This window comes from Myiozetetes cayanensis, unplaced genomic scaffold (assembly GCF_022539395.1).
Source record: "Myiozetetes cayanensis isolate MyiCay16 unplaced genomic scaffold, myiCay2020 scf20-37, whole genome shotgun sequence".
NCBI lineage: Eukaryota > Metazoa > Chordata > Aves > Passeriformes > Tyrannidae > Myiozetetes > Myiozetetes cayanensis.
This window is the reverse complement of record NW_026087412.1, coordinates 9,182,746-9,198,137: the sequence shown is the minus strand read 5'-3', so window position 1 is coordinate 9,198,137 and position 15,392 is coordinate 9,182,746. Positions and strand designations below refer to the sequence as shown.

Genomic DNA, 15,392 nt, shown 5'->3' with positions numbered 1-15,392 from the left:
ATTTCTTGTACATTTCTACTTGTGCAAAAGAAATCTCATACCATGGCCTCTCCCTCATTTGTTTCAACAATTTTAGACACAACTCTTCTTTTCTCAGGCAGCATTAAACACGAGTTTATTCTGAAGCAACTGTAAAAGATCACCAGCCTTCAAATGCTTCCAGTGGTGACTGGAGAGTATTTAATTCTAGTTCAGTATACACTAAATTATTCTTCTCATAAGCACTGTAAAGGTCACTTTGAATATAAAGAAGCACGACAAAAATCTACTTTATGGAAATACGCTCATAAATACCTATTTGTGAGGCCTGTTGAACAATTCATAGCAATTAACTTTGCAAAGCAAGTCTCACTGTCTTTATTGAGATGGTAATTAGTATAAGTCATAGCATTTGAAAGTGAAGTTGATTTTTGTTTTAATAGCAAGACTCAATAATGAGGCAATAAATACAATCCATGGAGCCCTTCAGCATTATGGAGCTGCTGTATGACACCAGTTTTATTGAGCACCACACCGAGGCCAACAAACAACAAACACCTTTTCTTTGAGGTGTCTTAGTCCTGCAACACCACAAGGCTGAGGTGTTTCATTAGGGTGAGCTTAGAGGGATGTGTTTCTGTAATAATTTCATTATTACCCATACCTGTAGGACAAAGTGCTTTCAATTGGACTTTTACTGGATACCGAAACACTTCTGACTCAGTAGTGCCTTAAAAGTGAAAGACTGAGAAAATGCAAGTGAGAAACTGGGATCAAAAGCAAGAAAACTGGTGGGCAGGAGTCAAGAGACAAACAGATTCTTTCACCTGAATAAAACTTATTTACATTGGGCACTGCTGGCAAATTTCTCTTAAAAAAAAACAACTGATGGAAAAAGAAATATGACCTATAGAAATGGAGATGAGAGAAACAAATAACTAAGGAAAGCAAGTAGAGTTTGGATATTTCAGTGCTCTGATCACAAACCAGATGAAGGATTTTTTCCCTCCATGGTGTTTTTAATGGCATCTCTGTACTGCAAACTGTCCCTTGGGATCAATAGAGAGCAGGGTAATCAAAATTTCTTGCCAGGACAGATACATTGTTCCTCCCAGCATCTTCCAAAAGTATTTAAAGGCAGTGCCTTTCCATGCACACACTCACTATAAGTGTGCTGGGAAAATCCTCAAAGATAAGCTGTGATTTGCTCAGTTATGTCCTCGAATTTAAACAGAGCTTCTTTAAGTCTTCTGCAATGTCCTTCCCACACAGATGAATAAAAACTATGCTAGAAGTTTGCATTATGGACACAATCACCTTCCACAGGTAATTTTTAATTTATTCTTTCCCTAGCTCAGTTCAGAGATTTTAGAATTTATTCTGACTGTTCAAAAAGACAAACCACTGGTAATAAAGTAAGAAATAATTTTGCAAACCTTCAGTCTGAATAAAATCAGAGGATGCAGGACAGCTCTTTACCACATGGAAAGGAACAGCAGAGTTGCAACAAATGCTCCCTGACAGACTTGAACAATCACTGGCAAAGTGTGTCAGTTGTTAATGTCCTGTGCAAAGCTTGAATTATTTCACAAATAGCCTGTCAAACCCCAGGCAGATCACTTGTAAAATGAAAAACTACACTCATAACACCATCTTCCCTGGTTTGGATAAAGCTGGCTTTATAATGCTTCTAGTCAGCCTGAAGTACCAGGATTTATCCACAGTTCCTTACCACACAAATACCATCCTCCTTTTAACACTAAGCATCCCATGCCTCTCTCTCCCTGCATTTTCTTGCCCTCTTTATCACTGTTTCTATTCCTCCTGATATATTTCCTCCTCCCTCTTTTTTCCTCTAACATCCATAAACCCTCTCAACTACCCAGGGCAGGGAAAGGCAAATTTAAGACGTTTGCATCACTCCATGAATACACATCTTCAGTGCCAACACGTGCCAAAACACAAAATAAAAGACAATGCAACATGCAATTCTTGCAGAAGGGAAAGAGATGAAAGTATGAATTTTCATCTACTTTGACCAAACAATTTTTGCCCTACTTCTTCACATTTCACTCAGATCAAAACAGGCATGATGCTTTTTTTAAGTCTGATGTCAAGCATTATAGGTTATGAAAGACTAAAACCAAAACTGTCAAAGTGAGGAATGCAGAAACCAAGAATAACAGTGAGACAACTCTATGTTTGTTAACAACAATCCACTCAAAATTCAAATATTTTAATTTTATCATCAACAAAAACTCCACAGGAGAATATCACATTTTTGCAAGGAAACTTCCTGCATTATCTGAACATGCTCATTGAATTTGAGGTATCTAAGATATTTTTGCTTCAACAATCATCAGTGCTTGGCAACACAGTTCTATTGAAAGATAAATATTGTGTAATGTCTCTACATAGTTTTATAAGTAGATCAATCAATTAACGTAGCGATAAATTAGTTTCATTAGCATGTTTCAGGCATTAGGAGGTGCTTTACTAATTAACAGTCCCATGTTTAAGCGAATGCTATTTCCAGTTTGTTGATGTAAATTTTACGAGGTACTGAAGTCATTCAGTGCCAAGCTGATAGCACAAGCTGCCCCTCCAGAGGATGCAATCCCGTACAAATCTGGCCACAGCACTTTAGGATTCATCAGCTGAATGCTGCCATTTATCCCATTAGAAGGCACAGATATGTGCACTGAGGGTTGTAAGAAGAGCCATCACCAACTCAGTTTTTGAGAAATTAACATATTCAACGTTGTATTTAAAACTCCCCTACTCTGCAGCGATATTGGTTTACAGTATTTCAGGGACTGCTTGTTTGCTTTTCACCTCACTGCTTACCTGAAGGTGCAAAACCAGCAAAACAGCAGCACCTCTGTCTTTACATGTAAATATATTCATGTCTGTGTATTCAAAGATCTCGTTTAAAATAATACTCCACATTCTTTACACTAAAACAGTGCCACATCTGCTGTGTATGACCCATCCCTCATGGAGAGATGAAGACGGATGGATGGAATAGAACTGATGCACTAGTCTGTAGTTAGCTTTAGGTCTAAGTAAACAGTTTCATCCCCCTAAAATACCCCAAAACTAACTTAGAAAGGGTCCATTGCCAATGTCTTTAAAATGATTCAGAGATACAACATCCACAGGCACCTCACAGTCATTTTCCTAAAAGATTTATTTCCTTTATATTTGATCCTAATACTAGCGATGATATTGTATAGAATTTAACGTTCTTTTTACCTCTCATACCTTTAACATACACATTTAAATGTTCTCAATGACACACTGACAAGTACAACTGAAATAGAGATGATAAGAAAAAACCCCAAATCCAATCCACACCAAGTTCTTCAACCCACTGAGAACAATCATCTATTCTTCCACAATATTTTAACTTTGTTGTCTGCAAGACCCAAAGCAGATACTTGGCTTTATACACTGTTCAGTGCTAAATGAATCCTAGAGGAGTATTCCCAGGACAACATTTTTTTTTTTTGAGTGACTTATTGGTTGGCACTGAAGTTTGCCTGTCAAGTGGTACCTGTGTCTCTCTATCACATTTCTCATAACTTCACCTTCCAGGAGGAGAGAAGCATTTTATGAAATGAGAAAGAGGGAGAAATTGTGTTGTTTTTTTTTAACTAAGATTTAACTTGGTGACTCAAAGACAACTGACACAGAAAACGTAAGAACACAACTTCTGCTATCAAATATGCTGCCAGTAATGTCACCCAGGGAAATGAAGACAACATATTTTTTAGAAAATTACAGTCCTCTAATCATCCTGGAGAACTGATGACTCCTTTGGTGTTCAAACACATCCCGCAGACAGCAGAACCTGCTGATGATTTACTGAACAGATTCTCTGCATTTCTTAAAGCCTTTGTTTGAGCAGCTACCACAAGAGAATAAATGTCCAGCTCTGCAGCTCAGCAGAACATGTAATTGTTATTTAGAAACTGCTGTAACTTGTAGCTGTGGCCTAGAATATGAGATAAAGAAGTACTCAGCACAGTCACCTGTGAAAATATGCACAAAACTGTGTTTGTACCATTCTTGCATATTCTTTAATCCAAACATTTGTGTGGCCAGTGCAAAAGAACCAGTACAGTGGCACTATTCTTGTTGTAGTTCTGCAGTCTGATCCAGAGTGCAGGACCTGCTTTAGTGCTTTCCCACTGCTCAGACTTTTTTTGTTAACACAGAACATTCTGTGACCAGCTGTGTACTTGGCCAACACTTCTTTGTGCAGGGTTTATGTAAAACACAACTCAGGTTAAGATTGCAGATGGAGATTTTGGAGAATTATAGATTTACAGGCTCTTTGAGGGTGGAAGGCACCTCTGGAGATCCCTAAGCCAATCCCCACACCAAGTTGAAATCCTTAGCTTTTACAAGATTAGGACAACTGATTCAGAAACCAAGAGGTAGAAAAATGGGCCATCACAACATTTTAGAGATTCTTTTTCCAAATGTTTACAGCTTTTAGCTTTTTACCTACTTGAGATCATATAAGCTATTGTGATGATTTATGTTGAAGACTCAATTATATGGTCCAAAGAATTGTGATGCTCGTTGCCAAAGATCCCTCTTGTTCTCATGCATGTATTTACAAAGGGTTAATGTGTGTGAGAGTTTTCATACTGATAAAAATGTGATTAAAACACAAGTGTACTTGTTACAACAAGTTTTGTTTATCCATAATGTACCAATCACGAGTGCAAATAAATGTTAATTTAAGTAAGTATTAACAGACAGGCCTTCACCAGCTAGCAGATGTAGCAATCTAATTCAGCAGTGCCAATTCCTGATTTAGGTTTTGCTCCACATGGACTGGAAAATTTATCTTGTGATGTCAATTTTATTATTACAAAGAATGTAAATAGACAAATTAGCAGAGCCAGAATCTATTTTTTACAATAAGACATGAAAGTGGACTATAAAGGAAAATCTTTGACCAATCCTGTGATTGAGCTAATAAAGTATTAAAACTGAAAAATATACAGAGTGAGATTATAAGCGATAAAGACTGAGGAAAGAAAGAGCACATTAATGACAGTTCACAGCATTAGGATTCAAAACAAATTACATTTCCATGATTAACCACCAGCACTTGATACAATAATGAAAAGAAATGCCAGCAAACTGATTCATGTTATTGTACTGCAAACTGTTAACTGAGTTTCAAAATAAAAGCAATTTCATCCTTTACAACAGAGGCAGGCTATTTCATACAGATCAATTAAAATGTTTTGCCTCATCAGATCTGTGCCTGATTGTACAGAATCACTGCACTTGGAAGGGAGAAATCCCCAAAGGAACAACCTCACAACAACAATTTTCAGCAATATTCATTCTAGCATTAAATTATCAGTGGATTCAGTCTTAGAGACATTCATCTTATGTTCTGTTCATCATAATCATATTCTAGGACCAAAACCAGATCTTAAAAGTGATTAATTAAAACTGACCCTGTAATTTCTATCTATAGGATGCCTAATCAGACATAACCTTTATGGGATTTTTCATTTTCACACTGAACTGTGGTCATTTCATTTTGCAGTCAGAAGAAACTCTTTAAGACCAGATAATTATTTTTATATTTTATATTTCACTGCTTCCTAATAGACAGATCTAATGCCCTAGAGACTTTTTATGCAAATTAAGACTGCAATTTTCCCCCAGACTGAGGTATCACTATTCCCTACAGCCCAGTCCTATGACTAATATCTCAGTGTTTTGTAACTACTCTTTCATTGATAAAGATGCAATCAACTGTGCATATATTTGTGCTGCAAAGGATAAATTAAATATACCAGAATTATTATATGTATTTACAAGGTAAAATAGTATTAAATAAAATTCTATTAAAACTAACAGAAGAATTGCAGGTATGGTACAAAGTTACCACTGCTTAATGTAATCCACACTTCAGAGTCCAACATGTTCAAGATCTCCTGTTGATGAAGCTCAAAATCCATTAAGGACGGACAATACTGGAGAAGTTGGCAATGGGAAATGGAACAGAAATGCATTTTCTTTTGGATGTCTTTTCTAAACCACCAACAGTGCCAGGTCATGGCAGAAAATAAAGGACAAAGTTCAAATAATAGCCTAGAAATGATTATACTTCCAGACAATGAGAGAAGGAGCACACCTTAGAAAAGTTCTTTATATTAACTTAATATTGCTGCTCTAGCTGCAGAAGAAGAGTTGATCTCTCAGTAGAAAAATGCATTAAAAAGCCATTTTGTCTGCTGCTGTAGATGAGGTATATAGTTATTTTTCTCAACAGCTTAAGTTTTCCAGAATCCCACTAGTATTCCCAGAGAGAATGCTGAAACATCTACTATATGAGAAAAAGTTCTAAGGAAATAATTCACAGGTACATATATAAACAGAATCTCTTTGCCATATCACAGAATGTTCTTGAATCCACTCTAGTGCATTGCTTCATGCAATGTGTTGAGAATTATGACATTGCCAAATGCAAAAAACTGTGATGCTCATTGCCAAAGATCCCTCCTGTTCTTATGTATGTATTTACAGAGAGCTGATGTTTATAGTAAAATACTATTAAACCAAAATATTATGAAACTTAACAAGTTAACACCACTTTCAAAAACAAATTTTCATTAATGCTATTTCTTAAATAGTTCTAAATATCATTTACAAATACTTAAAGAACGATATTTAAAGCAAAAAGGGAAGATTTTTCATCCCTTGTGTGATTGTATATCACAGGGTTTCTTTTGAGATTCTTAACAAATGAGTGTGTTAATCTATATCTGGACATATTCAACTTTAACATTAATGAAATCAGAACATGAGTCAGCAGATTGCAAAATTCAGCTAGAAAGAGTTCAACAGCTTGGATTTTTAATTTGGTCAGTAAGTACCTTAACAGCACTCTACCCTCAGCTCCCAAAATAAACTTAAAACCAATACAAACCCCACACAAATAAAAGCAAAACAAAACTTAAAAAAGACCAAATAAAAGAAAACAAAGACACCTAATGTTTGAAGAGTGCAGGTGGGTGCAGGTTTTGAAGTCACTTAGGTATTTCTGAAAGCTTTACACTGGGATTTTTATTCAAAGTCACCATTTAAATAAACAAAAAAATACTCTGCATGTCATATATTCCTTTAAATATAACAAAAGCACTTACACTTAGAACAGAAGCCTTCTACTTTAAAAACCCCACAGTTTTAAAGAGTTTGGAGATGTTGGCATTATATGTTAAATTATTTGGGATGAAAAAAGCTTAATATTTTCTTGAGTACTTGACAGATACTTACACAAAAAAGGGCATCAGCTGAATAAGTGTCTCTTTTTTGGGATTGGCTGTGAATTCTGGCACAGTTTGAATGATTTTGTTCATTACGTTCCTTAGGTAATTTTGTAGCTGCTTGCGTCACTCTTCTACAAACTTTGCATCCTAAAAATAGAGAGGAAAGAATATAAATGGTATAAAGAACATCTTTTTCAATTCTATAATGTAACTAAACAGTCCCAAGAAGCATAAAAATTGATCTTTTGATGATGTCTCCTTATTATGTCTATATAAGTACGTTGGCAAGTGCAAAAAACCCTCGACTGTCCTCAGAGATAAAGGAAAATCGTGAATCCTGATAAATTCACAAAGACATCCACTGACAGGATGCTGAATCCTCTCCTGGGCAGAATCTGCCTCCTATGGACCATAAACCACTGCAATCTCAAAGGGCAGTGCAGAGCAGCAGCACAGAGGCAGTGGCACAACAACTGATGCCATTTTTTGAGATCCAGAATTACCAGTCCCTGCAGGAGGAAATGCTGACTTATTCCCACAGCTTCCTCACAACTCAAACTTATCAGCTGTTGGGTGCACAAACTCCAGAATGGATGAGTATTTCTCCAGCACTTTTATTATTATCAATAAATTAATATTTTGTGATGGGGTTTATATATAGTAGATTGCTTTTTAAAATATTACAGTCGTAACTCTCAATAAAATGTTTTACTGAAGTTTCTATAGCATTTTAGATCCAAGGATTTTATATCACCTTGGCCCAAATAAATAGAATAATTCTATGAACTCCACATTCTGCTGAGGGCCTTAAAAGTCTAACAACTAAAATGTCATGCACCCTGTAACTCAAATCTAGTTTAGCCTTTCTCCCTGTGAGGGATCACAACAGTGAGTTCGAATATAAAGGTGACACATTTCACAGTGACTTATAGAACTGTAACAGGTTTACAGTGACATCAGGTGCTGGATGGTTTATCCTCTATCTCAGGAGTGCAGGCTCTGATCACCTGGTTTAAATGTCACAGTATGTTCTTCAGGCATGAAGCCAAACCTATTATTAGACAATTACAGCTCCCAAAGGTGACTACTATCTCTAAGATGTGCCTATCCAACCTGTATTATTTATCTCAATAAGAAAAGGCAGTGAAACAAATCTTTGTTTCTTGGAAAAAAAAATAAATAAAAAAGACAACCCACCAACAAAACGCCATAAATACATTTGACAACACTGAATAAATTCATTGTATGGAGAAGCTTCAGACCATGCTGCCATGCATGGGATGCAAATCTGGGGATTATTGTTTCCTTAGATAAAGCAGATTGACATTATCAAAGCAGGGATGCTACTTGGGATGCAGGAGGACTGCTGTAGAGTTCCTAGAACATTGACTGACATTTTGTTCTGTTCTTGTCTCTCCTTAAAAGTTACCAGGAACAGGAATATTTTTAAGAATAAGAAATTAGACATTAATAGTAGGGGTGTAATAGACTAAGATGTAAGAAATGGCTGAAGACATACATACTCACAGGCTTCAAAATCTTAGGTAGTGCTTATGTTGTTTAAGTTCACAAAATTCCAAAATATTTCAATTTTACTTTTGTTTTCTACCTATGAACTTACATAGATGTCCAGTCCTGTTTCAGCATTCCAGTTTCATATTAATACATTTAATAATCAGGATCTGAGTGAAAATAAACCCCCCCTGTGTATTATGTGCTTTGCTAATTCTTTTTTATCACTCACATTGTTTTTCAGCAACCTACACACACTACACACAAACTGCGTGGCAAGTGATTTCCTTCTAGGGTTAATTGATTTGCTGATGAAATGAAGAAGTGGAGTCTGAAAACTCTTGGAAACTCCTGCTTTACTACAGAGCCAAAGCTGATGGAATTTCGTGCACAGCCCTCTGTAGACTCCCTCGCCCGGGTGGGGACAGGGACTGCTCGAACAGAACTGAGCAACAGCTTGTTCTGGGCCCCTGCACTGAGGGGGTCTGGACAAATGTGTGCAACAGAAGTCCAGACAAGCTGTTGGGAACGTTAAAGCAAAGACTGCAATACATGGTGACACATAATATTATCATAAAATGGAATGGTAATAATAAACAAAAGTGCTGTTCAGTACTAATTAACTGACTAACATCTGTGTTACTGTTTTTCTTCTGTTCACTAAGATTTTTGTTCCTACTGGATTCTTCGAGTAGGCTCAAGGAATAGCCTTGTATTGCCATCTTTCCTCTCAAAGGATTTAAATTATCACACCACTCCATTGGCAGGGACACTGATTTGCTACCACCAGCTGTGTGAGGCACAGGACAAGAAAAGAAGAAGTCTGTGGAACAGCTTTGCTCCTGAAAGCTTTAACCACGTGAGCAGTGGTGATGTTTGGCACAGGAGCCCATTTCAATTATGGAGTAATCCTCTCCCCAGGTCCTGTATACATTATAATGTCCTATATACAACTAATAATGTTATATTATACAGCCCTAGACTGTATAGCAGAGGAAGAAGCACTGCTTTGCTCTACAAGCCAGTTCCCAGCACAGACCCAGCTTGGAGCCATTGCAAAGAACGGCCTCACCTCCACTGCACTTCCTTTATTCTACTTTCATCCCTTCTGTCATGATGTTTTCAAGCCCACAAGAACACCTCCATTTTTTAAGTACCACACTGATCAGTACTTTTTCAGTTCTTAAGTTTGTTTGGTCACAAATCCTCAAGGACGGTATTTTCTGGGAAATAATTTCAACTCTGTTAAAATTTGGTCTTAAGCAGAAGCTGCATTCCTTTAGTATGACTTCTGTACTGCACGTGCATTTAAATAAAAACATCTTTCACAGGCAGGATCTCTTGCTATAGGCATGGGAACAAAATACGGAATATAGGTACTTTCTATCCCTTATATTATTGTAAAGGATCTCCTTGACTACACATAATAATGTCACAAAAGAGTTTTCTAATTAAGTCTGCCAGAACATGCTTAGGAAATGCATTTTTTGCTGTTTACAGCTGATCAAATTAGTGTTTATAATATAGCCATTTTTCTGCCATTTATTCAAGCGAAAGGCAGAGCATCTCAGAAATTAAACTCAGCCTGAAAACAGTTAAAAATGTCCTGTTAGCCTGACCTAAATTTGATCCCTAAAACAAACACCAAGCGATATTCCATGAAATTCTGTACCATGTGCTTAGGCCCCTTGTCCTCACCAGAAGTAATGTAAACCAAGGTCAAAATGATTCAGCTGTGGGTCCACACTTTACCATTAAGTGTGCATTTTGCAACAGCAGGTTGGGTACTCAGAGGAATGATTTTACCAGGCAGTTGTTACTGCCAAGCTGTTGCAGCAATAAAGAGTTTTTGTCACAATATAGTAAACAGAACAACTGGTAACAGAAAAACACAATTGGCTCAAAGCCTGGCCAATTTTTTCAGTCCCAAATAATAAAAAGGTAACTGTTACCCTCCCAATTATCGACAGCAGAAATCCAGTTAGTATTTTATAGTCCAACTCATAAACAAACTCCTAAAGTGAGCCATTTGGGTTTGTATTTGTATCAGTGAAAGCAGCTCCATATTTTTAGCCCATGTCTTTGGTGATTGTATGAGGTTGCTCCTGTCAATACAAGTCTCCACTTGCACATCTCCTCACATAGAAAACAGCAAAGCTCTTTCCCTAAGATTTAATATACAGATTTAACATGCACATTTATGTGCACTTGATTTGAATGTACTTTGAGAGCAAAGTAATTTTGTTAAATTACAAATACGCATAACTTTGCAAAAAACCTTACATTTTCACATTATTAAAGGTTAGTCTATATAGTTTCATTTTTGGAAAACAAACACATATACAGAAAGATAAAGTAACAGTACTTAGATAAACACAAACTTTAAAGATTTCACTGAAGCGAGATCCTGCTTACATGGTTGAAAAAGGAGGCCTGCTCTCAAAACCACAAATGGGTATTATTGCAAAGCCCAAAACTAAAAATGTATAGAAGAAATGGAATGGGTAAGGTGAATAAACAGCAGGTCTTGTCTAACAAGAACTTGTCTGGAATCATCCAGCCACTCATTTGAAACCAGTTGGGATCTGAAATAAAGTAAAGATCTTTTCCTTGCCTCGAAAATGTCTCTTTTTATTTGCAAGTAACATTTGACCTTCCTATTTGACTAAGAACACCTTTCCCTGTTGAAAGAAAGGGGACCATATAGAGAGGGCCTCTGTTACAGGAAAATATGCCCAGATTCTGAAACACATCTCTAGGGCATGTTGGCCTAGAGATTTACCACCAATTTATGCAGAGTAAACTTACACTGTACACAAATTGAGACTTAACATTAATTCATCTTCAATTTTTAGGCATATTTTCTGAAAAATAAAGCTACCACTGTTTCTGCACTCACCACTGTGAAAGTTATTTCCTAGCCCACAGTTCAAGAGCACACACAAAATTTCAGTTAACAAGTAAAACTGCTTCAGATCACAGAAGAAGTTACAGAACACACCTGGGAAAATACTTGTCATCTGAAATTCATGGTGTCCAAGATATCTTATCAAACTTTGTTTGACTGACAACTTGCCAAGTTTCTCCTGCCCACAACAAAAGGCTAATATCAAATTACAGATCTGCAAAAATTGAAATACAGATAATGGAAATCTTGTAAGAGACAATGTTAAGCTATAAAACTAAGAGGCAGAGTCCAGATGTACCACATTTTATGTTACACCCTTTTGCAGTTTTTCATTGCAAGACAAGTTCATCCCAACTTGCAGCTTAAATTGTTTCACACAACTGCTGGGCTTTTATATACACTGTTAGTATGTAACAGATGGCAAAACACTGATATTCTTCATTATTAATGGGACAGCTCACTTAAGATGTTTCCAACATTTTCCAGGAGCTGTTGGAAGCGCTGTGATTGCCATGGTTACCTGCCATGAGTTAGGGACAGATAAAACACTTTTAGATTCTGGGTTTGCTGTTAAAATCAACATAAAACACGCTGCTTCTGATGGTCTAACCATAACATCTCATTTACCCAACCTCTGAAAGAGAATCAAACAACAAAACAGCTAAAGGCTCAATACAACTCAATTAAAATAAAAGGACATATGGCTTTAGGGCTTTAATTAATCAGTCCCTGATAGCACACAATGCATCCCACCCTAAATAAAACTGACAAGAGTGCTGGTCAAAGTTGAACCTGCAAATGCAGAAATAAATTCAGGTTATTCTAGTGGAGCTTAATATTTTTCACCGTCTTGGTCAACCAGTCTTGGCAAAATTATTGCATCAGGTTTTATCTATTTATGAGGCACCAAATCGCGAACCTCAAAATGAAATCAGAAACGGGAGCTAATTAAATATTCAATTGCTGAGTCATTCTCACTGGTTTGTGATCAAAAAATAGTTATATAGCAAGTGTTACTTTTTACAGGCTCATTGATACCTTTGCAAAGGTCACAGTAAAATAGGACTTGAATACACCTGTCCTCAGTAACTGTTGCATCACGAAACCTTTAGGAAGGTACAGTTTCCAATACTAAATATACCAGATACTACCATATTAAACAAAAAAAAATAATCTCCAAATTATTGAAACTACATGAGCTTAAAACTTCCATCATACTGGAACTGCCAGGCACAATCAGGTTGGCGTTACACAACATAACAAGGGAACACAATACATAAAATTGCCATTTTCCCCATCCCAGTGTGAGATTTTTTGTTCATTTACTGTTCAGTGGAACAAAGGGGAATTCAAGAGGATGAGGTACAAAGAAAAAAATCAAGAAACTGTATTTTCTTTAAACAGAGATTTACTACATAATTGTAATTATTAGTCTTTGTTTGTCTACTAAAATAACTGATGCATTTCTACCTCCAGCTCTGGGGTCATTTCAAAGATACCAGAAAAGCAAATAATGCTTTTAGATAAAGTAGTTTGAAAAAGGCATTGCTGCAAACCCATGTAGTGGCAGACATGTTAAGGGTGAGCTACAGTGCTGTGACACCCTCGGTGTCACACAAATTTATGTGGAAAACTGCAACGTTTTAATCAGCATTTCTAATCTTTTGAGACTTCAGGCATCTCCTGCGGCACATGGAGAGTTGCTCAACAACAGACAATCCCAGTCTGATAAATTCTTCTCCCCCTGTAATAGATCTCAATCAAGCCATGTCCTGTACCTCTCTAAATTGGCCTGGCCATTTACAGAGTCCTGGAACCAAGCAGGTTTCTTAAGATACCTGGCATTTTCAAGCTAGCAATTTATCATCCCTCCAAAAGACTGAACTTCCTCCAAATCCCCTTCAAGAAAACCGTGTCAAAAATGAACAAATATACCAACAAAAAAAAAAGACTGCTTGAGAATCACCCTAAAACTGATCCCTTGTTAGTGTTGTGTTTAATGCCACTCTTCTAAAAAGAACTCAGCTGGTAATGTTATGCTAACAAAATCCAGGGTCATCTAAATATTTTGTTATTTAAAGACATATATGCCAACCATGTGTTAATTTGTCAACTGGTCAGGAATCAACTGTTCATTAAAATAACAAACTGCAGCCCACAGCAAGACCCCCAGGGCTTATCTTTTGTTCAGCCATTGCACAGGGAAATTCTGTTTCAGTTTTCCCCTCAGATTAAATATTGTCAGCCTACTCTATAACGTTATTCAGCAGATTCTGCAAACTGCAACAGTTCAGGAAATTGAGACCCATTTTCTCAATAGCCCATATTACAGTAATAACTATCAACAATATTAGTTAAAATGTGTCTCAGTTCAGTGCTTCCCCACAACACTGCAGTTTTCTTTCTTAATTTCTTTCTTTAATCAGATTTGAAAATGCCCTGAAGACCAATAAAGACAGACTCTAACTTTAAAACAACAACAAAAAAACCCCCTCAAACTCCTTTAGAAACATGGTACATTCAGTGCTTACAGTGCACAAGCTTACATAGATAGGAAGCTTGCAGTGATGCTTCCCCTTAAAAAAATCTAATACTAAAATAAAAACTTTATCCTCACATAAAAACTCCTTTACTAGAAATTTGATTTATATACACTCCAATAGGACCAATCTGTTTTCTACACTAAAAATTGAATGAATGGGGAATAGTGATATTAAGTGCCCATTATTTATTTTGCCTTCATGCAAAGATATTTGACTTGGTACAATAAAGAAAACCAGATTTTTTGTGCAGGCAGTGCCTCCAGCATTTCACACAGTCTGAAGTATTCAATAGTTTTCTTTTCAAAAAAATTAACACTGAATATCTTTAGTTCCAGCAATTGCCCAAAAAGCTGTACAGCGAGTAAGATGAAAATTTGCCAATATTTATAAAACAATACATTTCAGGAGGGAGGAGGGGTGTAAAATCAAGCATATTGATAGGTACAGAAAGAGAAAAATGTGGGTAAAATTTCAAATTCAGAAAAAGAAGGGATTTACTTTTATTTTTGTAATCAGGTGTCCCTGTTAAGGTCTCTCTGAAAGGAAGTTTATTAAGCCAAGTAACTTGGTAATTTAGCATCACCATCACAATAAGAAATAAATTTAGAACATTATTTTTATATTTTCGTTTTATACCAGGAGGCTACTAGAATATCTAAATGACGCATGAGTTGTTACAAAACTGCCATATTTTTATCTAGCAGTTGTCCAAGCAGCATGTAAATGACTTTCTTTTTTTTCCCCATAATGTCATGATGTAAAGCAACACCATCTGAACTGTTTCTATGGGCTCCAGATTCAATAATTTGTTAGGACAAATTGCTTCTCTTAATTATAGCATTACAAGACAGCAAGAATAAAAAAAAACCTCGACGGGCAAAGTTTTGTTTTGGAGACCCTAAACAGTCTGTATTCCTTCTTCCTAAACTTCAGCAGTAATTAGCAGCAAATTTTTGTGAATTGAAAAGGCTTCACTCGCTATTTCCTTGAAATGGTGCAATTGAGCACCAAAGGAACAGATTAATGCAGGGAGACATTCTGAAAGAGATGGAGAAGTAAGAGCTGGTGAACTGTTTACCTTTTAATTTAAAGCACTGAAAATGAAATCTGCTGCTCTGCACTGTGCTGGATTTAACCTTCATG

At 36.5% G+C, this 15,392-nt stretch overlaps 1 protein-coding gene across 2 annotated transcripts in view; it reads right to left on the bottom strand.

Moving 5' to 3' along the window:
• The window catches only part of SNX29 (sorting nexin 29), a 96,479-nt gene that overhangs the window by 20,337 nt on the left and 60,750 nt on the right, over positions 1-15,392 (bottom strand). For both annotated transcript variants that reach the window (XM_050317911.1, XM_050317910.1), the window contains exon 20: positions 7,294-7,433. In XM_050317911.1, coding sequence (XP_050173868.1) covers positions 7,410-7,433 — 24 coding nt within the window. In that variant the 3' untranslated portion in view covers positions 7,294-7,409. The remainder of the gene's footprint in view (positions 1-7,293; positions 7,434-15,392) is intronic.